The 26,964-nt window shown below is 37.5% G+C and overlaps 1 protein-coding gene across 3 annotated transcripts in view; it reads left to right on the plus strand.

Moving 5' to 3' along the window:
• Window positions 1–26,964, plus strand: part of VAV3 (vav guanine nucleotide exchange factor 3) — a 192,217-nt gene that overhangs the window by 53,855 nt on the left and 111,398 nt on the right. For all 3 annotated transcript variants that reach the window (XM_015636685.2, XM_015636684.3, XM_033516314.1), the window contains one exon: window positions 13,258–13,374. In XM_015636685.2, the coding sequence (XP_015492171.1) occupies window positions 13,258–13,374 (117 nt within the window). The remainder of the gene's footprint in view (window positions 1–13,257; window positions 13,375–26,964) is intronic.

Raw genomic sequence — 26,964 nt, forward strand, 5'->3', positions numbered from 1 at the left:
TTTCCTTGCAGGAGAAAGTCAGGGGGGTGGTGTACCCCACTGACCAATGATGGTAATGTAGCAGTTTACTAACCAATAGGAGTTTCCTTTCTGTACTTTCCACGTATCTGTCTATAAAGCAGGCCTGCAAGCAATAAACTAAAGGATCCTCTTGTTCTGACTCCTCGAGAGTCTGTGTCGTTCCGTCCAGCCGTTCCCAATCGGAACGACACTGTGATTTTGGTGTGCCTTTTTAAACCTAATGTTGTTGGTGATACTACATTTAAGATGACAGGGATGTATTTATGCAACCATTTTAAATGGTATTGTGCTATCATACACTGCTACTAAATTACTGAATATTTAATTAATTTGTTCTACATGCATGACCATCTTAGATTTTAATAGGATTAATTTTATGAATAAAACAGGATCCAGCTCTCTTCACTAAGTTCAGAAGACCAGCAGAGCACTGAATGAGGACCTCCCAAGTTAGTGGTTTTTAGGTTGCCTTGGTAGATTATCTTTTCTGGCCCTGTTGTGTATGTGTCTTGTAAATTTAAGAGATATGAAAATACAACCATGAAACTAACAGTAATAATTTATACAGCCCTTCTTTCAGGAATGAGGAATACCTTTTACAGGTACTTTTAAAATGCTTCAGGAAATTCGGTTTTTGTGAGGTCACCAGTATGTGTGCAGTGTTGCTCTGAAGTAATTTAGCTGAGTCAGTAGCATAAAGACTGAGATGAGTTCACTTTAAAATGATCCTCAACACAGTTCATCATCTAGATGACACTTGGAATAATGTGCCAAAATTCAAAGCACATTGTTCTTTAATAATTAAAATTATTATTTTGGTGCAATGTTCTGTAGTTCTTTACCCACAGCGATTGCCTACCAAGAGTGGAAACATCTTGTTTCCAAGTGGCAAGACACTTGTACTTGGCAAGGTGTTGGTGGCAGAGTGCACTGGGTGGTTACTGAAGTGGGGCTTTCATGTGAGTGACATCAGTTCTATGCTCTGAACTCCTGGGCTCCATCAGCACCCCACGATTTTTGCATCTATATTGCAGGAACTGCCAAGACACAGTAATAGTAGAGCTTCTGCCAGTATGGCTGGGGCCTTTTGCACTGCTGAAGGGTTTAGTCATTGTGGGATCTGAGGCTTGAGGCTCAGTGGAGACACTAAGCTTGCTCTGCACCTTGGGCTTCATGCTGCTCTCTTGTTGAAAAGGCAGCTTTCCTGTGTCAACTTTTATGGTCTCCCATGGACTTTACCTGCTGAAGACTGAGCAATAGATCTTTTCACAATTATGTTGGGTCCTTTATGGAACATGCCTTCATGTTGTTTATAATGAGCCATTTGAAACAACCATCTATGTTACGGTTATTTAAGAACAGTTTTCTTAATTGGATTGTAGAAAAATATGATATTAGTATCTTAAGACTCAGCACATAGTATGGCTCAGTAATGCAGACTTCTCACTGGTGCTCACATATTCCATTTAATACCCCAATTATACTGCATCAAATTGCTCAGCAGACTAAGCGTCCAGATGATACTAAATTATACTCTGCTGCTCAGGTTTCAAAGTGTGTGGTTTATTCACAATTTAATTATTTCTGGCTATTAACAAATTCTCACTTGTGCTCTAGGATTTTAAATTTTTTTTTCATATTTTCATAAATCTTCATTCTTATAAGACAGTGCTCATAATTGTTTTAGTCTGTGAGATGCCAAATTGACATCCTTTGAAATGATGATTTGAACCATTTCTTGGTGTATCTCAACTGTTATTGTGAGACAAGATACCAGTATGATTTAGCTGCCTCATGAAATGGGACACATATAGGGGTGACAGATGAATTTCTATGAGCATCCACTTACTTGCCTCTGCTGAGATGATCACAGCTGTTGATTCATTCTAGTGGAAGTAGGTATTTATGCAATTTTGACACATCTCCCACACAAGTTTGGGTTGCCTTCAATGATGTGTTTAATTTCATTTTGGCAAGCAGCTTGAAGTGAGTGAATGCAGCCTTTTAAACAGCAAGCATCTATGATGGTGTACAACTGGAATGCTTTATGTCAGCTTAACCTTTCTTTCACTGTTTGTCAGCCTTCTTAAGGAAAGAAGCCTAGTGCAACTTCACAAAGATTCATCTGATTTTAAGTTGGTGGTGTAAATCAAGGTTCTAAAACTTACCTATTCTTGTGTTATACAGATACTTCACTTGAATCCCTAAATTAAGAGGGTTACATGTCACTGAAAAATTAAATACAGTACTGGCTGGATTTCAGAGTGACCTGGTGGAAAACAGTTGTAGGTAGAAAGATGTTAGTTTCTACATTTTTAGATTTGTATTTTAACTGTCTTTTCCCGCAGGATTTTTGGAACTCATAATGTTTTTGAGTCCTATTTATCACAGGAATTGCAGCTGTGGATGGAACCACATAAAATCAAATTATGAGATTTAGTATTTCATCATTGACATCTGGACTAGATTCTTCAGAACAGTAGTCTGTTCCCAAAGGTAGCAGTGGAGGTTGTAGTACTCAGGGAATTTTGCAAAATGCATGTGCTGAAGCTTGTTTTGTGCTCCAAACATTCATTATGCTCTTATGCATTATGGCTCATTATGCCATTGCAGTCTGCTGCATAAGCCTCAGTACTCCAGTAATCTGTGGTTGTGGGCTTCTGTTTTAAAAAGGTTGTAATAAAATGACAAAAGTTCAGACAAAGGCAGTAGAGGTTTTCGATTGTATTGAACAAGCAATAGAAAATGAAGCATTTGTCAGCTTTTGGCAAGAGGCAACATGGAGAGAGACTGAGAGGCCTGAGAAAAGAGAAAATTATTTGCTATCCTTTCCAGTGTGGAAACAGAGGGGCTGTCCAATGGAAGTGCTAGGTAGCACTTTTGAGATGCCAACTGTATGGCACTCAATGTAGGAAGGATGGCATTTGGTGGCAGCTCATTATGTTGAAGCTCCAGGGAACATCACAAGGTGTAAAAATGTAGTCAGTACACTATACAACCACTGAGATTTTGCCTCCAGTCCTGCAAATTTACTTTTGGAGTTTATTTTCCATTCATGACTATCCCCACTGGTTTGTGGTTTGGGCTTCTGGACTTATCTGTTCTACTTACTTGACTTGCAATCCTTGAGAAGTATTTTCTGAATATATTGGAAACCCCTGTCCTTGCCACGGAGAGCATGGTCTAATAAACTGCAAACCTGAAGTGACACACCAGCAAAAATAGAATGTGGATTTTTAAAATAGGTAACTAGAGGACAGTCAGATTCATATTGGGCAATTTGTAGAGAGCTGTACTTGCATCCTTAAGGTCTTGCTAGGAATTTATTCCATGACCTTAAGAGTTTAGAAAAGAATACACATATGCAATTCAAAAAAACATTTAAAGTATTTAATGGATCACTAATGACTGTTAATAAGAATATTGTTCCTTCCTCATGGAAATCAAAGACCTAGTATAGGATCTGTATCTGCTGGTAAGAAATGGAGAAGCATAGGCATTATTTGGCTAGGTTCACCTTTAATAGGAACTGACAACCCTGTGTAGGTCATCAGCAGCCCCCTCCCCTCCCCAGTTGTGTTGAATTTCCATGCAGGATTCAGTGCTGACAGCTTTTGAGAATTTTTTAAATGCTTAGAAAAGAACAGGTTAGAATATGCTGACTTAAAAATGCTCTTGAACCCACACTGTAGGTGTTTGTAAAGGGATTACAAAGTCAAGGTCCAGGTCTGGCTTGTAGGGCTTGTGTTCAGGGCACTACAGTTACAAGTTATTCACAAAGGAGATCCAGTTCAGATGGTGAATTCAGTCATGCTTACTTTTCAGGTGTGGAATGGAAATAAGTGAAAGAGATTGTGTTTCTCTAATGGAGCTGAAGTCAGGTGTGGATCCCCAGTGAATTCTCTGCCTTTAGCCTATGTGGCAGATTTTTGTTACACCTTCATAGGGCTCCTATAGGGCTCACCCCAAAATTAATTTCCCTTGTACGGGTATAGGGAAAGTAAGAGGTTTTCTCACGTTATTGCGCTAACATTAGAGACTTGGTAGAAACCAAGCGCAGTCATGAATAAAAGATACCAAGATACAATGGAAGCAGCTTTTTAGTGTGCCAGGCTAACAATATGGAACAGATGTGTTGGGTGTTCTCTTTTGCACAGATGTGAAGATTTGTGTTTCATACTGTAAGGTTTTTCATGGTTTCAATGAGAATATAATTTTTGTTTCCTCTGAGTGTAAAAGCGTTGAGAAATAATTAGTTTGAGGCTTTCCATTCCTTTTGCTGTTTAAATGTATCACTTAAGCTGGAGGCTTTAGGGTTCCCCCCTGCCCTGCAATAAGCTAAAATCCTTTAGGTAGGTATACGCTTTGAGGTGTCTGACAAGTGCTAATATTTAATCAACCAAGTTGAAATGTGAATGATTAAAAAATGTGTGTTGGGACCAATAACCATACATCCAAGTAGGAAATTAGTGTCCTTAACAGTTTTGCTGTTTACAGAAGCAGTTTTCCATGTCACAATTGTAAATACACCTTATGGCACAGTGTCTACTGTCTTACTTTAAATGCCAGTTTCATAAACAGTTTTGCCTAGAGCATTTTAACACCAGAATGTCAACACATTATTTTCTTGTGTTTGGCTTTTATTTCATGTCTCACTCAATGTAATCATTAATGAGTCAGGTATTTTGTTGTTTCAGTGCTCTTTGCTGCTGGATCTCTCTTTTAGTCTATTTTGATTTTCTTTTTTAAACTTCTGTTTTAGTGTGTGTCTGCCCCTTTCCTGTCCTTTTTCCTGGCATCCTCTTTTCATTTCCTTGTTGCTGTCTTCCTCCTGTTCATGTTGTTCTTAGGACTATTTTCCGTGTTCCCTTTGCCTTCATTCTTTTTGCATTTGCTTGTAAAACACTCAGATCTTTCTCAAAAGATATTTCAGAGGTGCAGCCTTGGGATATAAGATAGCCCTACTTATTTGAAAAGGTAAGTAAGCACAGGAATTCCCTAGCTGATCTCTTTGTGCTTTACATGCTTAATACTCTGTTCCAGTTGCTGTTTTTTGGCAAGATATTGCAAAATAGGTTTAGTTAAGTCTCGCTAGTGGGGAACCAAGGGCTACTCTAAAAATTGCCCTTTGCAACAGGGTGCTCTCCTGAGTTTTTCCTGCCCTGTCCTCTTGCCAGGACCCAAGGAATTCCTGTAGTTGAGGCTTAATGGTCTAAGTATTCCCATGTATTGCCAGTTTCATGGCTTGTGGGAGCACTTGACTTCAGGGACACAGAGAATTTCAATGTTTCTTTGCCCTCACTTGCTCCACTAATGCTATAATGCCAAGGAGAGAGTCAGTAATGCATAACAATTCCTGAACTTCTTTCCCTGCCCTCTATTCACTCCATATCAGTATTAATAGAAGTGGAGCATCCTTTGTGCTTCCTCAGCTTTTTTTCAAGTTTCAATTTCCATTTTCTTTCTTTGAAGCACAGAGAAGAGCAAACGTACATAAACAAAACTTCATACTCAAGCCAAAATGCAATAGGCACAATTGAATAGTAGTCAGTTAGGAATTTTAAGAGCTTTTCTATGAATATTTAATTACTACATTAACTGAGCAAATAAAGAACTTGTTATTAATATTCATACAGTGTTAGCAGTGGTTCAGAGGAATTTAATACGTTTTATAGTTCATACAGCATTTTGTGCTGTGCAGGCCTTCAAAGAATGCCCACGTCTGGGAAGGTAATAACACTACAGATCTCCCTAGCTGCTCCTTAATCCTATGAATTACGGAGTGTCTGTTGTTCTTTGCATAGCACATTTCTTAGTAAAATTTTTCAGTTATGTAATTGTATCAGAACCTTAAGCAACTCTACAAAGAGCTCAGTGTGGTGTCTCTTCCATATTTATTAGTGTACCTGCTTTGTGGCTTTTTGAGAGCAAAGTTGGGGAGGTATTTAACATTTGCCTGGTTTGCCTCTGCTTAGAGATTTAGAAATATTGATCCTCTGAATTATTGAGGTGGTTTGCAGAACAAGAGGTCAAATGCAGAACATAAAACTTAATTCCTTTGATGGGAATGATGTGTTCCTGTGTGTGTTAGTTTCTTTTTTAAATGTAATTTGCAAGTTAATAGATTTTATCTAAGAGTAAGAAAAAGAATGATGCTTACTTGCCTAGTAGCCTCCATTTGCTTATTGAAAATAGGAGCACTCATTCTCTTGTGTTGACTAGGTCTTCAGATTCCTTATGGACCTTTTGCCTTCATTTAGTAAGACTCTGGCTTGAAAGATTTTTTTCCCAAGAAAAGCTGCACACATATGAACAAGAAAAATGTTACAAATGCTATTACTGAGTTTGATATTGCTCTTTTCTCTCTTGCTGGCTTAAGAAAAGACATTAATAGATGTTGAATTAAGACTTCATCAGTGGGTCCATACCTCATTCACTTGCAAATCCTAACACTATTTTTTACTGCCTACAGTGATAATTACTCCTTTTGGCAGAGCAGAACTAATCTAATATACTTTGGCTGCTGAAATCTGTGTAGAGCCAGCAATGATTTCTGTGTTGAATTGTTAACCCTGACTGTACAATTCTGTCAGTACCACAGCGAGGCTTTGTCTGATTATCTAGTAATCTGGTGTTAATTAACATACAGATAGAAAAAAAAATATAATCGTGACATCTAGTAGAAGTATAATGTGCCCATATTTTGGTAACCCTCCTTTTGGGATTGTTCTGTCAAAGATGGCATGTGTTGGGAAACTGTCTGCACTGGCTTATGGAAAAGAGCTCTTGATATATGAGCACATGTAACTCTAAGTACCCGATTTTCTCCCTTTCTTGGTTGTGGCTGAAAGAATTGTAAGGTGCCTGAAGTTTCCTGTGCATGCACACGGTGCAGGAGGTGATGAAACCCTTGGATCTTTAGTTACTGTTTCTCTTTTATGTGTGTATGTTCAAGGCACAATTTTGGTCTTGCTGCTGTGCACCTTTGCAATGGTGACAGGATCTTGACTTGGTGACTAGAGGTGATGATGCTGTTTGCTCACAGTAGCCAGTTCTGGGATCTCAAATATGGACTCAGCAGGATTTGAACTGCATTTTTATGAAGATTATGCTGTTTGTATCAGCACAGTCATTGCAGCAAATACTGAAACAAGTGAGAAGACATGAATCTGCAGCCCTCAGGGCATTAATCAAATTCTTGAAGGAAATTTTGAGAAGTTCTATTTTGGTGCTTTCTTTCACTGAAACAACTTGCACATATCAATCTTGGTGACAGAATGTACAAAAGCAATTCTTCCAGTTAAATCCATTGTGGAAATTTTCACATTTCTCCTCTTGCTTAACAGGTATAAGTGCAGCATTTTCCTTTTTGCATATATTCTCAGGAACAGAGTGGAAATAAAAATGAGAGATTCTCAGCTAATCTGTTCTCATCATTTCAGGAACAGATAGGAAAGGTCAGGAGCTCATGTTTTGTAGTAAACACTGAGGGTGTAGAAAGAGCATTTAAGTGTTAAGGTCTGCTCTTCTGTTCTTCTGACTTCTATTCTTATAAAGCTTTGCTTTTCTAAGAACACAAATAGCCAATAGAAAACTCTCACATAATCACAAATCTGAATATGCTTCCTTGCATGTAACATCAGTATTTCACAAATTAAAAAACGAAGCAATCATACCTTCTGAGATGTGTGAATTGAATCCAAATTTTCTCTTCTCATTGCTTCTTTTATATATTTGTTTTGAAAGTCTGGCCTTTCTTTGGCTATTTTGCTATAACATGTTTGCTGTAATGTAAAATGCCATTACTTTTTGGTTTTCCATATAAGACTTTTTGAAGACAAGACAGAGGAAAATAACTGCAGCTGTGTAGTTTATAAAGTGCTGCCATTTAGAGGATGAACAGGAGGGTAAGACTACAGGACTTTCTGTGATTGACATGCCTTATTTCTTCCACAGGAGATAAAGTGGATTTAGTGGGCAATGGGCTAAGTAGAGTTCCTTTTCTATATTTTTTACTCTTTTATCATAGCTTCTACATGATGGTGGCTAGGAGCAACTGGCCACAGTCCTTATGCAGTTATTGGGAGCCTCCTGAAGTCTGTGTGGTGCTGGGAACTCAACATACCAGTGAAGTGCAGTGATGAAGGGATGGGTATTCCATGCCAGTAAAAGAGAATCACAGTGGGGGAAAAACCACCTTCCCTGGCACTGAGTGACAGTGATCCAGTCTGGTTTTAATACCCGTTATAGCCTAGCATCTATTTAGACTGCCTTGGATAACTCGGGCTTCAGAATGTTCCTAATTTGTCTTAATGCAGTGTGGATGTCTGATCCAAACACAAGGGAACTGCCAGCTTCCCAGGCTTGTGACTAAATAGCTGTGCTTGTGACTCAATCATCATAATAAAAAGGAGGTGGAAGTTGAAACAAATACAAATAGCTTTTTTCCCCCTTCCCACTATTGGTAATTAAAATAGTAAAAAAAGTGAATTAGAACTCTGTCTTTCCTGAATACTTGTCATTTCTTGGCCTTTCAGTTTTCACTTGCCTGACTGGTGTTGCTATGTTGGAATTTCATTAAATGTCTTGTGGCACAATTTGATCTTCAGAGGTCTTTGTGTTGGTTTCTGAATGCCTGTAGAAGTGCTTTTAGTACAAAGGATACGTGTAGATATGGAATATTATGGTCTATATCAAACAGACCTTTGTTCCATTGAAGTACTTCAGTGCCAAAATATATTTTTCGAGAAATACCTCTTAGATTGTGAGAATAGAGGTTATATGTTCTCCTGCCCACCCCCCCCCCCTTTTTTTTTTTCTTTCGCATTTCATCTTTCACTTCATTAAAGGTCTGGTTAGAGAAATCCTTCTTCCCTGTGGGCAGCTTCAGCCCTGCCTGTGCTTTTAGTATCTAATTAGTCATTTCTATTCAGTACCCTTTGTAAAGTATTTCTATGCATTTCTGTCAGCACACATAACCATGTTCTGTGTGGAAAATTTCTCAAATAAATGTTTTTGTGTGTAGTGGCAAATACTGTGCAAGAATCCAGCATACTATTTCTGCAGAACCTGGTATAATTTGATTTGCCTGCTTTGTGTTTAAAGTTCAGACAAATACAATCCCAGTTATATAAACAATACCTGCTTTTTTTTAAGGTGGTAGACATAATTTATTTTTCAAACTTGCTTGTCATTTCAATAAATGTTGGGTTAGTGCCTCTTGCAAAGTTAAATTCAGTGTGGAACGGATCAGAGGCCACTAGATCCGTGGCCTATTCTTTATCTATTCCATAAAACCACAGTGGTTTATCACACGAGTTATACCATTTCAGCAGCCCTGACAATGACTGCATTATGGATTTGTAGTAATGAAACATTTGGATGCTTTAGAGATGTCTTCATAATCTATAGCTGTTAGTATTGAAAAATATTTTCAGGCTCCTGAGCCCGAGTCACAGAATCACAGAATGGGGATGGGTTGTGATTTCTGTCCATCTGTCTCTGGTGCTGCATATAGTCTCTTCTCATGGCATGTCTGCAGATAGCAAGAGAGAAGTTGTTTCTCACTAGTGTTAACTTTTTTGTACTCATGGCTTACACTACCCTAGTGCAGTATTTTACTGATCTGTGTACTGAGAATTCTGGACTGCTGTCTCCTAATAGAGCCATGTAGTTTAAAAAGAGGCGAAAAACCGCATCATTAACTACTCTAAGGGAATGTTTTTAGTTGTTACTTTATTTTTTAAATTTTTTTTTAATGAAGAGAAACCAGATCTTGTACTGAAAGACAATGTTTCCTGTGGAGGAGACTGAGTGAGGTTTAGCTCTCCGTGCATCTCTGAAAACTGGGTACCCAACTGCTCTAATGATCTTCCTTGCGGTGTGCCGAACTATAATGTTTTCTTTTGAAAAAGAAACACAATAATGCAGTAGGTTTCCAAATATCCTGAGGAATGTACTTACTAATGAGAGACTGCAGACTGATGGTGCCTTTTTCTTACTGCCAGCGAGGAAGGTTGTCTTTTATAGAACTTCCTATTTTTAGCAGTATGCTGTTCTTTAATTTGGAGGCTTCTCTTACTAATTTGTACGTCTTCATGCAGTAACCACAGTGATAAAAGTCTTTGTTTTCAATGAGGAAAACTGTTTACTTAGAAGATTGCAACATAAAGTTTTGGAGATAATTCTGAAAGTTTTCTGGGTAATATAATCAAATAACTTTTCTGAAACATTAGTAGCATATAACAAGTTTTTTTAAAGACTTTTTTTTTCATATATTGTACTGCTGAATTAATTCATTTAAATATGAACATGCTTTTGGTTTTAGTAGTTTCGCAGCTTTATCCTTGTAGCTGCTGTGGTTAGCTTAATAGTCAGTAATAAGAATTTAATTTTCATTTTATCAGAGAAAACTGATGGATAATGAATCGTTATAGGGCCAACTCAAACTCACTAAGCTGTCTTTGAACTTGCAGGGGCTTAGACTGTAATGTCAGGATAGCTATTCTGCTGAAGGCACTGCCTGGCACACACTCAGTGATGATGTGCTTCTATCTCAAGTGCAGGTGGATTTGACAGATGCTTACCATGTAGTTTCTAGAGCCTACAAGACATGTTATGTGTTATAAGGTTATTGAGTATTAGATTGTAATTAGGTCAAACCTGTTTAACATAATGATACATGTTAATGAATTAGTATTTAAAAACAAAAAAAGAAGGGCAGAGGAAGATGGGGGGTTAAATTCTTCTTTGGTCTTACTGATAAAATATTCCAAATAATTTAATTTACTACTTAGAGTGTAGGTGTTCTAACATTTCCTTAAAAACAAGAGGGCTTGTAATTTCTTGTATGCTTTCTAATATGCTCAGATATAATTCATAGTAATGATAATTTAAATAAAAGGATGATATCAGAAGATTGTCTCCAAATTTAAAGAAATTTGAAATAACTAATAAATCTTGTTGGAAAAATGCTTCCATCTTTATCTTCTATTGTAGGAGATACCTGTTAAGAATAGTTGAAGAGATTTTGCAGAAGAGAGAGGACATCTTGTTTGTGGAAAAACTGCTGATCCATTAAATGGTTCTTTTATCTATATTAAGAAGCTAAATGCAACTCACTAAAATGCTCTTTAGGAAATCTAGGTCAGATTTTAGGCCCATGACAGCTCCTGTCTCTGCCTTAACTTCTTGCTCCCTTTAGAAGTAAACAATTTAAGGCAGCTGTAAGCTTTCTTTGCACTGGGAGACTTCAGCTCTAACTAATGTAAGCTCAAAACCTAGGTTTCAAAAAGGCAGCTGAATTTTCCAGTGAGAATCACATCTGTTAGTAGTTTTGAGAATTTTGACATATGTAAATAGATGGGTACTCAAGCTGAATCAGTATTATGCATTGGACAAACCTAGCGGCCATCTGTAGCTTTTAAGAAAAATAATAAAAAATCTGTAGAAAAATGCAGCAGAAAACAATAACTTTGTATGTGCCATCTTGTTTTTAAAGCTGATTTTAAAGACCAGCTCATTTTCTGATTCCTTCAGCCAACGTGATGGAGGAAGAAGCACATATGTTGAACATCTGTTGACCTTCTAACCTTGCAACTTAGACTTCAAAATTATAATCTTTGCAAAACCAGATAAGCTTGCCACATTGACTAGGCAAGCTAGATTAATTCTTAAAATTCCACTTGGCATAAAAGCAGCCTGGCATAAATGCAGTGTTGTCCTTGAGCAGCTCAGGGCGTCGCCCAGCGATGGTTCCCCCTGTGAGCTGGGAGGCGTGTGCTGCAGAGGCTCTTTGGAAAGGGGGAAAATGGTGGAGGCTGCAGGTCCACCAAGTACTGGACTGGGTGGTTCTTACTGTTGATGAGGCCTTGGTCAGTCACAGGTGCTTTTCTGGGAGTTTTGGGTTGCACAGGGATGGTTTGTTATGATTTGTGATGAGTTTCTTGGCTGCCCTGATGTCCACAACCATCTTTTGGAATTGTCTGCTCTTGTAGTATCTCTCATTGAATCAGTGCTCTCGTATTTGTGTCCTTGCTGTAAATCTGGTCTCTGTCAGGTGCTCTGCTTTTCCTGTGTCTCACTGGGTAGTTCTATAAGATGTGAAGTAGAGCTGCCTGTTGAATTGGTACAGTGGTGACACTCAATAGCAAAAATACTGCTTTGATCAAAACAGGAAGTTGTAACATATAGCAATTCTATAATCCATACTAATATGAGTGATCCTCATGAATCCACTAAAACATGCAGAACTTTGTTGTAATATTGAGTTGCTGTGTCAGTACTTTTAAAATGCATATTCAAAGCATGGTGCGGGGTCCTTTGAAATGCTGCTACTTATAAATATTGTATTTGCTTTTCAACTGTGGCTCATAAGACAACAAGAGCAACTTTATGGAGCTGGTGTCCTCACAAGGTGCTAGTGCTTCACAGAGCTAATTGTTACTGAGAATGCATATTGCCCTTTTTAGCTATCCCTCTGGAGTTACCAATTCTCTCTGGACAGTTACTGCCTTTTGGCTGGTAAGGTCTGGCAAACAAAATCATCCACAGGAAAATGCATGAAAAGCCTTTTAAGGAGATCATTGGGTCAGAGGCTTTATTCTTTTTCAGACTCAGATGATCATTGATGCATGTGGATAAAGGAAAATAGTCTTTGATTCAGTACAGAAATCAAGGTAGTCTGAATATCTTTAAATCTCTGCCAGGTAAAATTAAATGACTTTGCTGCAAGCTTCATCTGCTTCTGTATGCCAGATTGAGAATATATATTCATAAAGTCTTTAGTGTAAGAAAACAGTGCACATGCATTCATTATACATTCAAACTAGAATTTAACAGATGAAATGGTTGATTTATACATGAACAATAACTTTCACGTATTAATACAAGTTTTTAAAGGTAACTTGTTTTGTTCTGTGCTGTTTGTAGGGAGCTGAAAAGTAAGTGTGTCTTCAGACTATTATGTATCTTGTAGCATATTGTCACATCTTTTTGTTTATATAAAAAGAGAAAAATAGTTCACAAAGTGTCTACTTAGAATTTGGTTAACTCTTTTGAGTCTGAAGAGAATGTTTATGGCTGAATTAGGACCAGTGGAGGATCACAGCATAGTAGAAGTACTGATTTACAAATAATTGCATTGGTGAATTATATGGAGTGTTTGTGGCCCAAGTGAGCACATACATTGGTAATTTACAAATTTGACACCTACCATTTCTGTTTTCTTTCCCGTAGTTTCTCTGCTTGAAGAATATAAGGACTTTTCTTTCGGCATGTTGTGAAATATTTGGAATGAAGAAAAGTGAACTTTTTGAAGCATTTGATTTATTTGATGTGAGAGATTTTGGAAAGGTAAGGATGCTCTTGATTATATCCCAAGTAACACCTGTGTTCTGCTGCTTGCACATAGAAGTCTTTTCTGGTAGCTGATATAGAAGTTGTGACTAATGGATGAGCATTCATTATGAAAAAATAGTGGGAAAGAATCAAGAAAGCAGAAAAACTAGGTCTGTATTGGAGGGGCTAGTAATGAGCAGAGAAAAATACTTGACAGGAAAGTTCTGAGCATGTGAAAAGCCAAGATAAATGATTTGAAAGATGCTGAGTTAAAGGGAAATGAAATAGAAGAAGATACCAAACTGTGGGTGAGTGCTGTCTGGTGAAATCACTTGGGCATAAGTCATGCGGATTCAGAAAGCCTGGGCCTGTACATTGTGAGCCCATGTGGCACAGAACATGTTTCTTTAGTCTCAGGTGCTTGAAATTCACCCAGATAATTTAATAAATAAATGTATAATTTTATAATTATAAATATATGATTATTATATTTATAATAATAAATTATTTCATGGCAGTTAGTTGTTTTCCTAATCTGCTGTAAAGCTCAGACACAGCTATGATAAGTTAATGCGACTATTTTAATTTACACAGTATATTTACAGTATATTCTGGAAGTGTACTTATTCTATGTGTAAAGCTTTTTCCAGTCTGTTGTTCAGCCTCCTACATATCTGTTTGATCTGTCATTGCCAACATGTGTTTAATTCAACTTCAGTTTCTGCTTTTGAGTCATAGTATCATTACACTAATTTCACAGGAAAATGTCTAAAAATTACCTGAAGTAGCACTAAAAATAGTTACTTATTCAAATTTAGTATATCTTAAGCATTACTGCTTTTTTAAAGAGATCATAATTTTACTATATGATTGTTATGCACTGTTCTTTTTATAAGTAGTCATAGGGGTAAAGATGATGTAAGAGTGCAAGAATAAATCAGGGCTGGAGTATGACTGTTTGAAATGGCTCAGTGATTATCATTTACCAAAATATCTAATTATTTTTCTCAGTCTTTTGTCTGATTTTAAGTTCTTCGAGTGTTACATTAGATAACCTGGTAATTCTTCCACCTGTTCTTCAGTTTTGCTGAACATCTTGTCCTCATAAATCATATTTAAGACAAAGCTTTTGTTAAGGTATGGTCCTTTGTACAGTTTTGGCTCATTAAAGATGAGATTTGTTTTTGTTTTGATTGCATAAGTAGCAGTGGAATTTAAAATAGTTGGGCTTTATTTTTTTGTGTGCACTAGCATCATCCTATTAAAGGTATTTAAGTCAGCTATTTCAATGTTTGATTCAAATCTTTGATGCCTATGACGAAGGAATTTTTTTTCATATTGGATGTTGTAATTACTTGCTGAAAGGTTCTCATTTTGTGCCATTTAAAGACATCCTGTTTTTAATACAGTCTAATTTTAAAGAAAGATTTTACAGCGCAAATTACTCTTGCTGCATCATTGAATACCCAGCAAAGACAATTTCTGAATTAATGGTGGATTTAACCTAGAAATCTTTCTGGTACCCTTGATATGTAATTTTAATAGAATTTATTTCAGAATATGATTTTATGTAAGTAAAATAATTGGTTAAAAAAACCACTGTATTCCATCCATGATACTTAGTATTTAATTTCTCTTCCCAAAGTCAATTTGAATGTAGAGACATGGATTTTATTACTGTTTGTGGCTGCCATGTAGCATAAATAGACTAATTATTCCTGGCACTGGTTTTCCAGTTTTAGTGCATCCAAGTCTAGGTCACCTTTCTTGGATAGCTATGAGGTGAAAATGCAGTGACAAATTTGAGAGGCATGGCTGTGTGGGATTCTCATGAGATGAGCTCTGTGCATGGGAGCAGCTGCTTGTGCAGAGGTGGAGATGCTGAGTTAAACAGGGCTGTGCAGCCCTTGCAGTGGTTGTGTTGGACAGCTTTGAGGTGCCTGATGGCTCTGCTGCTCAGCTGTTCTCATTGGATGTTCGTGTGGAAGCTTGCCACGCACAAGTGGAGCTTGGCATAAGCAGTGTTCAGAAGGGCTGAGCTGTTTGTTTTATAGCCTGGGCAAAGGAGCATGTAGTGAGCTTCTGAAAGGGGCTGTGAACTTCAAGCCATCTATGGAAATGGAATGAAAAATGGCAACTGTATTAAAATTAGTAACATTGCAAGTAAAGAAAATGTATGCTAAGTTATTTTGTGTGCCTTTAAGAGTGTTGTTTGTGCACTTGTCAGATAAGATCTCAAAGTGGCATGAGATTTCAATTGCATATCTGATAATGTACTTTGGAAATTCTGATTTTTAGTAACATTGGTGAGAATAGGAAAGTGTTTTTCAAGTTGTTCTTTGCTTTTCAGCTTTCCTCTGCATTATATTTTCCTGTGAATAATAACTGCAATACAGCTATATATCTCCAGCTTCCTTGAACAGAAGTTGTACGTATGCAAAAGGCCAAAAAAATAGTGCTGCAGATTTTTCCTGCTACTGCAACCAAGTCACCCTGGCATTTTGAAAAGAATTCTTTGAACTGCTCTCTCTAAATGTGCACAAAATATGAATGATCTTAAAGTGATTACAGGTGGAAACAAAAAGGGGAATATGATTAAAAATCTCTGTCTTCCAAACTTTTACTCAAAGAGGTGACATGATGAGTGTGTGCATTATCTACAGCCTTTTATGCAGTTGAGTATAAAAGAAGCTGTCTTCAGATGTCAGAAGCTGGCAAGTACTAATTAGTGAGATATAAATTAAGTGTTGCTGAGGTGGCTCTGTAAACCTTACCTGTTACTTTTAAATGTTTACATTTAATTTATAAAGAAATTACTATCTAATTTGTCATCTTAAGATGGGATGTTTTGTTAAGTATGACCAACGTCAGCGACTGTTTGGACATGCTAGTGTAGGGAACAAGAGAAATGTATCAGCAGTAAATGAGCAATATGCCTTCAGGGAAGTAAGGTTGAAGGGGCAAAGTAAGGTGAGAGACCTGCAATTGTATTTTTTAAAATATTCTGATAGTTTTCAACTCTGTAAAGAACATGGCAGACAAACCCAGGGCATTGTAGAAGATAAGACTTTTAACAGCCTTGTGAAATACTGGTTACAAAATGTTGTTGTAATGGTGAAACTTGCACTTAATAGTTGGAGGTAAATGAGCTGTTTCCAAATGCTTTGACATAATGTATGAAAATTTGGCTTGAACTTTGTGCTCCACTTTGCAGGGACTTTGATCTCTCAGTGATTAGAGGAAAAAAAAGGGTGTATGTGGAGTGGATAGGAATTAGAAGTGAAGCTGAAGTAGCAACATGTAAATAACTAAAGAACAGGTTAAGAAGGGTAATCAGGTAACCTCATGTGTGTTTAATGTGTACATTCTGTATGGCTATTGTTATTAGCTGTTACAAGATGGGACTTCTGTTTCAAATATAACAGCACAGGTCCTTATTTATGACTGTGCTTGAAAAATGAGGGCCTACATGACACAGGAATATAGCTTGATTTTCTTGGAGTTATAAGGTATTCACCCATTCCCGCTCATATTCACCTTTCTATCAGTAAATTTCATTGTTGCTGCATTAAGTTCCTGACAGAGCATGAAGTGCTCTCCCACACACTGGAGGTGCCGACAGTGTTTTCATTATGAATTCCATGCTGGAGAGTCATTTTTCACTACCGCAGGGTCGTTAGGTTCTTCCTTTCTACCTGTGTGCCAGAATAAGCAAATGCTGTTGGTACTTGTTCTTTCAGCTCCGAGCCCTGTGCACTCCCTCAACAGCAGCCTTTGTTGCTTGGTGCGCCACAACAAATCCTTGCTATCTCAGTTCTCTGAAGGAACTTTGTAACTAATGCATTGTAAAAGTGGTAATCTGAGGGTTAGTTTTGATGTCCATGTCAACAGATGCTCCGTGGCCTCAGAGCTGTGTTTGGGGTCCTGTGGGCAGGAAATGGTGTCTGGAAAGTGTCAGCAAAACACCTTCTGCGTGCTCCGCTTTTAAATTTCCTAAAGAATGTGTAGCTGAGCATGGAGTGTTTTTATGATAGAACTGACCTAATATGAATGTAGCAACCATCCTTGTAGGGATCCTGCATTACATATCTAGGAATAACGTACAATATTCAGTTGTGATTTTAAAAAGACAAACAAAGATCAAATATCAAGTGCCACCAATGAATTAAGTACATAATTGTTTAAAAGCATATAATGTGTAGTGTAGCTCACTCTGCTGACACTTAAAAGGCCGGTTTATATAAAACCAAGCAACTGCTGTGAAAATACTGAGTGGCATTCAGCTCATGTAGTTGGTGATCATTTGTAGTCACTTTCTTACTGCAAAGGAAATCTGGGAAATGATGCAGATTCCAGGAAGATTGGACAGATGTGCATGAGATACGCACACTGAAATCAACACAACAAAAAGCAAATGTTACTTTAAGAAATTATATACCCTTCCAGGAAAACAGAGGAGGAAAAGTATCTAAAAAAAATCTTCAATAAAACTGAAACAGTTGAGATTATCTACAGTTGTTTCACATTTTGCTTGCTGAATTTAATCAGTGGGATAATAGAGCAAAATATGATCACTCTTCACTCATAAAGTTATATTAAAACTGCAGAACATTTGGGAACATGCCAAAACATTATAGTACATTTCTGTAAAAATATTAAAATGAAGAAAGAGATTGAGCTGATAAAAACAAGCCTATCATTAAAAGCAGAGCTCTGTATTTTCATTTTCTGATCTCCTTTAGTTGTAAAATAAACAAACAAAAAAAAAAGCTTGGTGGTTTGCTCAAGAAACTAGCTGTAAAATTGCTTTCAGGCGTAGCATTTCAGTGAGATGGACTGGTTTGGGATGAATGACACTTGAACTTCTTCAAGATGCATTTCTGGTGTGGAGGAATGAAGAAACAGAAGAAATTGAAAGGTTTCAGCTTTCTTCTCTGTGGAGGTGTTTTGCACAAAATGATCAAGAAAATAATAGCCTGTTGCAAAACTGCTGAAATGCTTGGCATGTAGGGACCTTGTTTGTTAGTTATGACTGCTATTTGTGTAGAATTACATGAAAGTCAAGCACTTAATAAAAGTAACAAAATAAAAGCAAAAACTCCCTAAAAGCATCCTTTTAATGGTAAAAAAAAATCACTTACAGCCCAAAAGAACATAAATCATAGTCTTGGGCAAAGTGTTGAGGTGTTTGAAGAAGTGGGGTGAGTAATGGTACAGCCCATGAACCACCTTCTGAAACATCTCTGAAACCTTGCAGAAATGGCTTGCCACGGTGCGACCAGGTCTCTGTGTATGGAAGACAAGTGTCTGCTAAGGGTGGGGGGCAGGAGCCTCATTTGGAATGAAAAATGTAAACGTCCTCCCTCTGAATTATTTTAATTTTGAAGTCAGATAAGAGATCTGGGGATAGGAACAACAGTTCTTTACTAGTATGTATAACGAGGCAAACAAACAACAATAACTACAGCATTAACAACAAAACAGAACCAGGGACCCCGTGACAGCTTTCTCGGCCGAGACGGGAAGGGATGGAGGAGAGGTTTTGTTTCACAAACCCCTCGGGCAGTCAGTCCCGGTGCTCCTGCAGGGCTCTGAGGAACACTCAGCTGGAAACAGCAGGGATGAGCAGAGATCCTGGGCTGGTGGCTGAGGTGGATCAGCAGCTCCACGGTGGTGCCTGGCACTGCCACACGTCCCGGCAGGACAGGGGGTGCGAGGCCACCAACGAAGAAAAAGAAGCAGCAGCTCTATCTGGGTTATAGTGAATTCCTTTCTTCAAGCAACAACAGCTCTGAGTGTGTCCTGATGATAAGGCCAAGAAACCAGCCAGCCCCCAATTGCCCCTGCCCCCCTTCCTCCCCTAGGCCCAGCCAAGCTCTGTCTTCTCAAGCACCCAGCAGTCAGGTTTCCCTGCAACTAATGGCTAAAAAATTCTATAGGTGAGAAGGATCAAAAAGGACACCTAATCCCCAACACCAGGGAAACCATTAGCAATGCTAGATAAATTTAATGTCCTTAACTGCTGCACTTTGTTGTAGTGGTCATTGCCAAGGATTCATACACAAATTTCTAGGCATATAACTTTAATAAATCTAAAAGCCTTAGCAAGAGCTTATAGCTTCTGCATCAGCATATGTATTTACGCCTCAGTATTTCAGGATTATAGTCTTGCATGTTTCTGTTCTAGAATACTAGTGGACTATCACCTCACTGGTCTTTCAAAATGGATTTTTATTAGTTTCTTTTAGGTTTGTCCTAACTTTTCAAGTTGTGATGTTTGCTTTCAACTGATGAGAAGAATAATGATAATGTTTGGGTTTGACCGCATAATGAAGTGTTATAACTGATCATTAATGAAAAATTCTCATCCAAGGGAGTGCTTGGGATATTTCTGTTCTTCTGTAATGTGTTCAGCTTTTCAGGAAATGTTATTAGTTAGAAAGCCAAGGTTAACAAGAAACAGTTAATATGAGAGAATAAAGCTGAGTTTCTGTGCTCGTTTCTTTGTTCCTAAGATGATCTTTACCGAATGTTATCTGTGTTGGATTGACCTGTCCTGGGGATGCCAAACTCATAACACTGAATTCTGGTAGTGTACATTTTCTTTTGAGGTGAGAGAAGTTTTTGAGGAAGAGGAGAGTTGAAGAATGAGTAGCTTTAACAGGTTCTAAGACATATCTTCTCACACATTTGTTCACACTAATGTTTTTAAACCTGAATAATTCCTTGCAATGCTTATAATACAAGCATTTCAGTAACCAGAAGGTGATGGTAAAACTGACATTTAAACCCAGACTTCATAAATTTACAAATACTGGTCTAAATAACAATAGTATAAACTACAGATAAAACCAGAAGGTAATAAATGAGTGATTTGCAGATGAAGTTCATCTCAGCTTTGAAGAGGTTTGTGTGTATGTTTTTTTTCTGTGACAGTGAAATTGTTCACTGCCAAAGAAGGGTAGGAAATGTGTTTTTGTCTGTCTTGAAATAAGAAGGTCATGTTTAAGCTACAGTAGGATGCTTATTTAAAAGTAGTAAAGTGGACACCTCATTTAAAATGGGAAATGATGTTGTGCAGGGCCTAAAGAAAATGTATTCAGTTTCTTACTTGTTTATTCTTGAAGGGCTTTGATTACATCAAGCTTAGCTTAATTATGGTGCTGGTAAACTATTCTTTCCTAATGTTCAGTGTGGTTCCTCTGTGCCTGTCCTTCTGTCTGAGCAAGAGGTTGATCCAAGCAGCACTATAAATTACCTAGAATACAGTTTTGCACTCTTACCTGTTTTTCTTTTTGCTTCCTGCAGTTCACTTTCACTCTTAGCTGACTGTATCTTGATAAAAATCAAAGATGAGGAGACAAAGAAGCACAAACAAGTAAAAATGGTGTTGAGAACCGAACAGCTTGAAATATTTATCAGTCCTCATGTTTCTTGCCAAATGTCTTTTGTTGTATGTGTTAATGATGACAACAGGTGTTTAATTGGCTCGATATATTATAATGCATTGTTATAAAAGAATAAATTTTATTTTTGTCATTGCTCCATTCTAGTATGAAAAAGTTAGATATACCAAGTATAATTGCTAAGTTTTATTTTACCTCCCTTTTTTTTTTCCATTGGAATGATCTGAAGTACTGAAAGATGCCTCCTAACCCTCCCCTCTCCCTTTCTTCCCTCATCTCCTCTATATCATGAATTTAAAACATGACTGAAGGGTGTCTGTGCTAAACCTCCGCCAGAGTGATTGGGCTGCTCTTGAACTCTGCCCCAGAGGCACAAATTGGGCAATGTGGTTTAAACCATCACCTAGGCAGTGTTGTGATTTCCTCTGAAGAGTTATGGATGTGGAGCATTCTCCAAGAGAAGCTGCTACTGACATCCTGGGCCACACCTGGGAGGTGTTCCTATGCTGGGGGAAAGCCAGGCAGGCCCTGATTTCTCTTCTCAGTCTGCAGAGTTCCCCCTTGAGCTCTGTATGCCTGGGAGGTCTATGGAAAGCAGGAGTGTACTTGAGTGAAAAGTCCAGTAGCTGCTGCTTGTTTCTTTGTAAGTATCGGAAGCTCAGGGGTTGTTTAACCTGAAACATGCTCCGCTGGTTAGATTGCTTGTAAATTAATTCGCTGCTTTTTCTGTCCAACTTCAGTAGAAAGTGAAAGCTGCAGTGAATGGTTTGCAGCAGGAAACACCATTTGAGTATTTAATAGAAAGGAAATGGGTATGAATTAATGAGAAGTGTTTGCAAACTGTATTAGAGGTGGTGACAGGGCTAGAAAAGTGTTTGCTAATCAAGAATTGTGTTCTCTGGTTCTTAATTCTTACACAATAATTGTGTTATGAATATATGTCAGCTGCATGTGCCTTTGAAAAACATGGATACTTGAATAGGTGGGTAATGGAAAAATATGTCAGAAGAATGTACTGCAATGTATTTATCTATAAATCTGAAAAGCTTACATTGTATTTGATTTGATCACAAAGACTATCTTCCTAGGAATATTAATGCATCATTCTGTGTAAACACTGAAACATTTGGGGACTTTTTCTTCTTGTCAAAATATGTTATAGCAGAAATGTGGGAACACAGGTTTTGGGCCTTAAATGTTGTTTATGAAACTTTGATGCATTAAATGAGATTTATTTGGAAAAGTTCTATTAAACAGGTTGTTTGCACTTTCATGGCTTTCTTCATGAAATTTTGAAGATGAGACATTGGTAGTTGAACACTGAGGATTTAATTTCCAAACCAACCATTCAACAACTAAATCATTCAGTGCAAATTTCATGATGAATCTATTAGCTAATAAACTTGGCAATGTGTTTAGAAACAGTTGTAAATAATGACAGTTGCTAAGTAGAAAGTAATATTACAGAAGAAATAACAGCACTGACAAATAAAACTAATAGTAAAAGTGAAATTAAGTGGTACACTTTAACTACTGCTAACCTCTACAAGTAAATAAGACCTTAAGCTTAGACCTCAGTTAAAGTTTAAAACTGTGATATGACACCATGGGTCTCTAGACCAGCCTGTGAAGAGCCTTAGGTAATAGTTATACTGTGTAATGCAGCACGATGCTGAAGGGGCTGGCAAAAGGATGTTTGAATTTTTGGAATGTACTATTCTAAGCATATTTTCATAGACAAATTTTAACATTAATATGATAAAATTGCCAAATTAGAGTTGTATGTAAGTTTGAGTGGGTTGCATTTACATCTTCAACTGGATCCCATTTTGTTCTGGGAACGTGTAAGGAACACTTCACAGAATTACTTTGGAAAAGACAACTGAGTGCTAGTTCACATATGTAAAATTTATTCCCCGAGTCAACTTTAAGTTGCTGAAGGTTTAAAGTGTTTTCAAAGTATAACTAATTTGAGGAAAACTCCATCAGTGACATTGTGGAAGCACATAATGCGTGTTTTTTGCAGTGGCTAATTGATAGGAGCTGCATAATTCAGTGTACTATGTAATCCATTTTTTAACCAAAACACGTAGATTACTTGAGGGAGGGTTTGCTGCCTGTGTCCTTGAAGGAGAGTAGAGCAAAAAATTGAATGTAGGTCACCAGTGGGTTGGGGAGTTTTACACTAATTCCCATTCAGCCTTCACTGTTGTCCAAAACTCAGAGCACAGTTTAAAGAGATGCTGTTGATTGCATAGTGACTCAGTAGGGCGTAACGTAGCTTTTTCTTTCCTCCCCTAGTGCTAGACAGAAATAGAATGATCTTCCTGAGTGGTATGAGGCATAGCCCCAGCTGTGTCCCCTCTGACTTCTGTACCTGAATATACCTTGGGACTTGTGTCTGGGCTTGGGGAGCTAACTGGGAGGTGACAGAAGCCTTGGAGAATAAAACATGGCATGAGGAAGGGACATAATGCTAAGCTTGTGGCAGCCCTGTTCAAACAGCTGACTTCTGTAAATATTGTCACTATCAGAGTCCTGATAAAATGTTGTAGTTGCCATGCAGTGGAATGATCCCATGCCATGTATTCATGCCTTCAAAAGCAGCAGAACAAGAAGTAAGACCTAATTTATTAATATCTATTTTACCTTTAAGTTTTCTTCTAAATACTTTCTTCACTTAGATAATAAATAATAAATTAATAGCTTGAATAGTTTGAAACAAGTGGCTAGCCAAGAACAGCTGAGCACATTTTTCAGAATATTTACTTGACTGTTGTAACTTCTTATGATTTTATTGTATGTTTTGGTTACCACCAGCTTGTTTGAAAACTGCTATAAATACATATATATACATAAACATCTATTGAGATTTAAGCACTTGTATATATGGCAGCCTCTCCTAGAGCTTATTTGCTCTACTGAATATTGTTGAGTGATGTAGTTCTGCATTTATTCTGAGGCTGAGTTTTAGTGTTTTGATTTGGGGAGGACCTCCCTTAGAGTTTTTCAGCTAAGTAAAAGGAAAGTTGAGACCAACAGAGTACCTTAAGTAGTGGTTGGACAGAGTCTATGATCTTTGAGAAACAATCTGGATGTTGGTAAACAAGCTTCATTAGGAATCTTGAAGTTTAATTAACTCAGTGAAGTTAATGAAAGTTCTTGAACCACCTGATTAGAAATGTCATCATAACCTTTTCAAAGTGGTGAGGTCTACATTTTTGTTTATGCTAATTTGGAGGCTGGATATGAGATATTTTTTCTCAGTTGCACATTTTGTGGCAAAAAAATGTTTGTTAAAAGCATGATCACACCATATTAGAAAAGAAACAGGTTTTTCCTGGTCAAATTAATACAAAGTTGCTTTAAATTAGGATAAATCTTTTAATTTATATTAATATTACTAACACATTTTATCGTATTGTTTTGTCATGGAAGAAGTGGATTCTAGACCAGACAGCTGATATAAAATTCTCAGTACTGTCTCTCTTTCTACAGACATTTCCGTATAAAATTAAACAAATTGGAATATGAATTAACCTCTTTTCAGACCATAGGAAAGAGAGTAATTTTCCTATATCTAATAAGCATCTAGCCAAAACTTAGTGAGAGAACTTGAATACTAGGAACTTGAGCACAAAATGTACTTTAATTTTTGAACTTTTACAAAGTAATTGGCATTTACATTTTCTTTGTTTTTTTTTTTTTTTAAATGAAGATTTGACACCCACAACTGGGTGGCATGAATTTGAAATTTGTAGGAATTGCGACCAAACTGATTTAAAATCTTACTTTTATGTGTATTATTAATTAGATTAACCATACTGATGCTGGATACAGAGTTAAATGGGAGTGCATGAAAATATTTCTATTCAAATTGTGGGGCTTTTAGGTAATTCCTTACATCTGTTGCTCTTGTGGAAGTGGCTAATGCACCTGTGTCTTGAACAGTCTGCTGAATACTAGAAAAAGGTGCCACTTTCAGAGTTCAGGTTAGCAAAGCCATAACCATAGCAAGTAGCAGAGTGCTCTGACCACAGGCTCTGGGCAGCAGAACTGCTGGTTTCCTTTTTCCATGCTTGCCTCTTGGTGCTGCCCTGTGCTCACCCTTGCCTGCATCCAAAGAATGCAATCTGTCTGATCATTCCTACTTAGGCTTTCATCACTTACTGTTTAAACTAATTTTCTGTGGTTACTTACTATTTACTCTTCATCATTGGCTTATCTTCTTTGCTGCCCACATGCTTTGCCTTTCTCACCACTCTGCCCTGCAGTCTGGTGTACGTCCCCACTCCTGCCGTGCTTCTTGGGCCTTTTCCATTTATGCATTTCAGACTTGTTTCTGGAGTTTTGTTTTGTCTCTTGATTTTGCTAGAAGACTGGTCCTATTATTCCTGTGCTTGTTGAAATGCATCTTCAGATTTTTCTGTGTAGCAGATAAGTACCCCCTACTCATCAGAGGAGAACTAGGGCTCTACTGAAATTCCTGCAATTCCCTAGAACCTGAATATGAGAGTCTCTTCCTTAATTTTTCTCCTCTAAAGAAAAAATATTCAATTTGGTTTCGTTGGCTTCCTCTTACATCTTATTCAGAGCATATTTTTGTACGTTCTCACTGTACAGTGAGAACAGTCTTTGATGTTGTCTTGCACCACCAAAACTCAAAAGGAGAAAAGAATTCTTAGCACTGATATTCTGATGAAGTTCTATTTTCTTTGTCTAGGTGGAAAAAAACCCTCACCACTTCAAAGATGAAGTTGTGGGAAGGAACTTAAAATTTTGACACAAATTGTTCAATAAAATTATTTTAGGGTTTACAAGCTGTAAGATACTGACATTTTTTTAGCAACTGTCAAAAGGAGGTTTTAACCAAGCTGTGTATTTTATTTAGAACCATATTTTCTTGAAGAAAGTTGACATTAGGCAGTAGTCAGTTTGTAAGGCAATAGACAAGTGTTTAGGCAAGATTATTCAAGTAAATGTCTGTGCTTCATGTATTGCTCTGTAATGCATATTGACCAGTATATATATATATGCATATATGAGCTGCTGGGATGTCTCAAGAAATCAGAAATGTGGGCCAGTACCAGATTTACTTTTCCTGAATTGTCTGAGTTCATTTACCAAATTCCAAGATGAAGTTAAGTGATTCCTCATTTAAAACTGAACTAAAGAACACTGAGAGGAAGGTTGATCTTTCTATTTCTTACAAAATCAGTACTCACAAATGTGACTAAAAACTACTTGGGGTGTTTGAATGCAGAAAAAAAAGGCTCATGTCATAGAAAAATCAAGGCAGTGAGAAATATTGAGCAATAGTACTTTTTAGAAGCCTAGATTATAAACTCCAGGAGCCGATCAAGATCTTGGCAGAGTAAATGCTACATAAAAAACCAGCAAGAGTCTTGTGCCAATGCATAGCTCCGGGCTGACCCAAAAACTGCCATGCAAGGCAGTTGTTGTGTGTTTGTGCTTTTTTTTATAGGGCATTTCTGCTTCTGTGTGTTTGCAGAAGAACTGACTTGGGGTGGTGTTGGCCATCTAAAATTGTCTGAGGCATAAGAAGGTCTGAAAGACAGATAATCTCCTACTGTTGATGTAGATGGAGTATGTGCAAATAAACCATCAGGGATTGTTGTCAGGATGGTTCTGGCTATGACTAAATGAAAAGATGTGTCTCCTTTAGGAAAGTGAGCATGAGTTACTGAGCATAGACTTTTTTCTCCTTAGATATATTTTTCTGGGAGTCATGAAAGATGCTTTGTTGCATTTCCCTATTGAGAATGAAATCTGAAAATCTGAGGTATTTTCCAAGTGGTTGCCCAGAAATGGAAAATTAAGTTCAATACAGGTGCTGGTGTTTTTTCAGAAGCATTTGAGAGGAAGTATTTTTTTGCCAAGTAAAAATAATGTAGACTCATGGAGAAATTTCTATGCTAGTTCATGGGATTATTTGGAAAAAACCCCACACACAGAATCACAGAACCACTTTGAAGAGACCTCCAAGACTGAGTCCAACCCAGCCCTAACCTCAATTAAGCCATGGCACTGGGTGCCACATCCAGTCTGTTTTTAAACACTTGCAGGAATGGTGACTCCACCACCTCCCTGGGCAGACCATTCCAATACTTTATCACCCTTTCTGTAAAAAACATTTCCTAATATCCAACCTATATTTCCCTTGGCACAGCTTAAGACT

Source organism: Parus major, chromosome 8, assembly GCF_001522545.3.
Source record: "Parus major isolate Abel chromosome 8, Parus_major1.1, whole genome shotgun sequence".
Lineage (NCBI taxonomy): Eukaryota > Metazoa > Chordata > Aves > Passeriformes > Paridae > Parus > Parus major.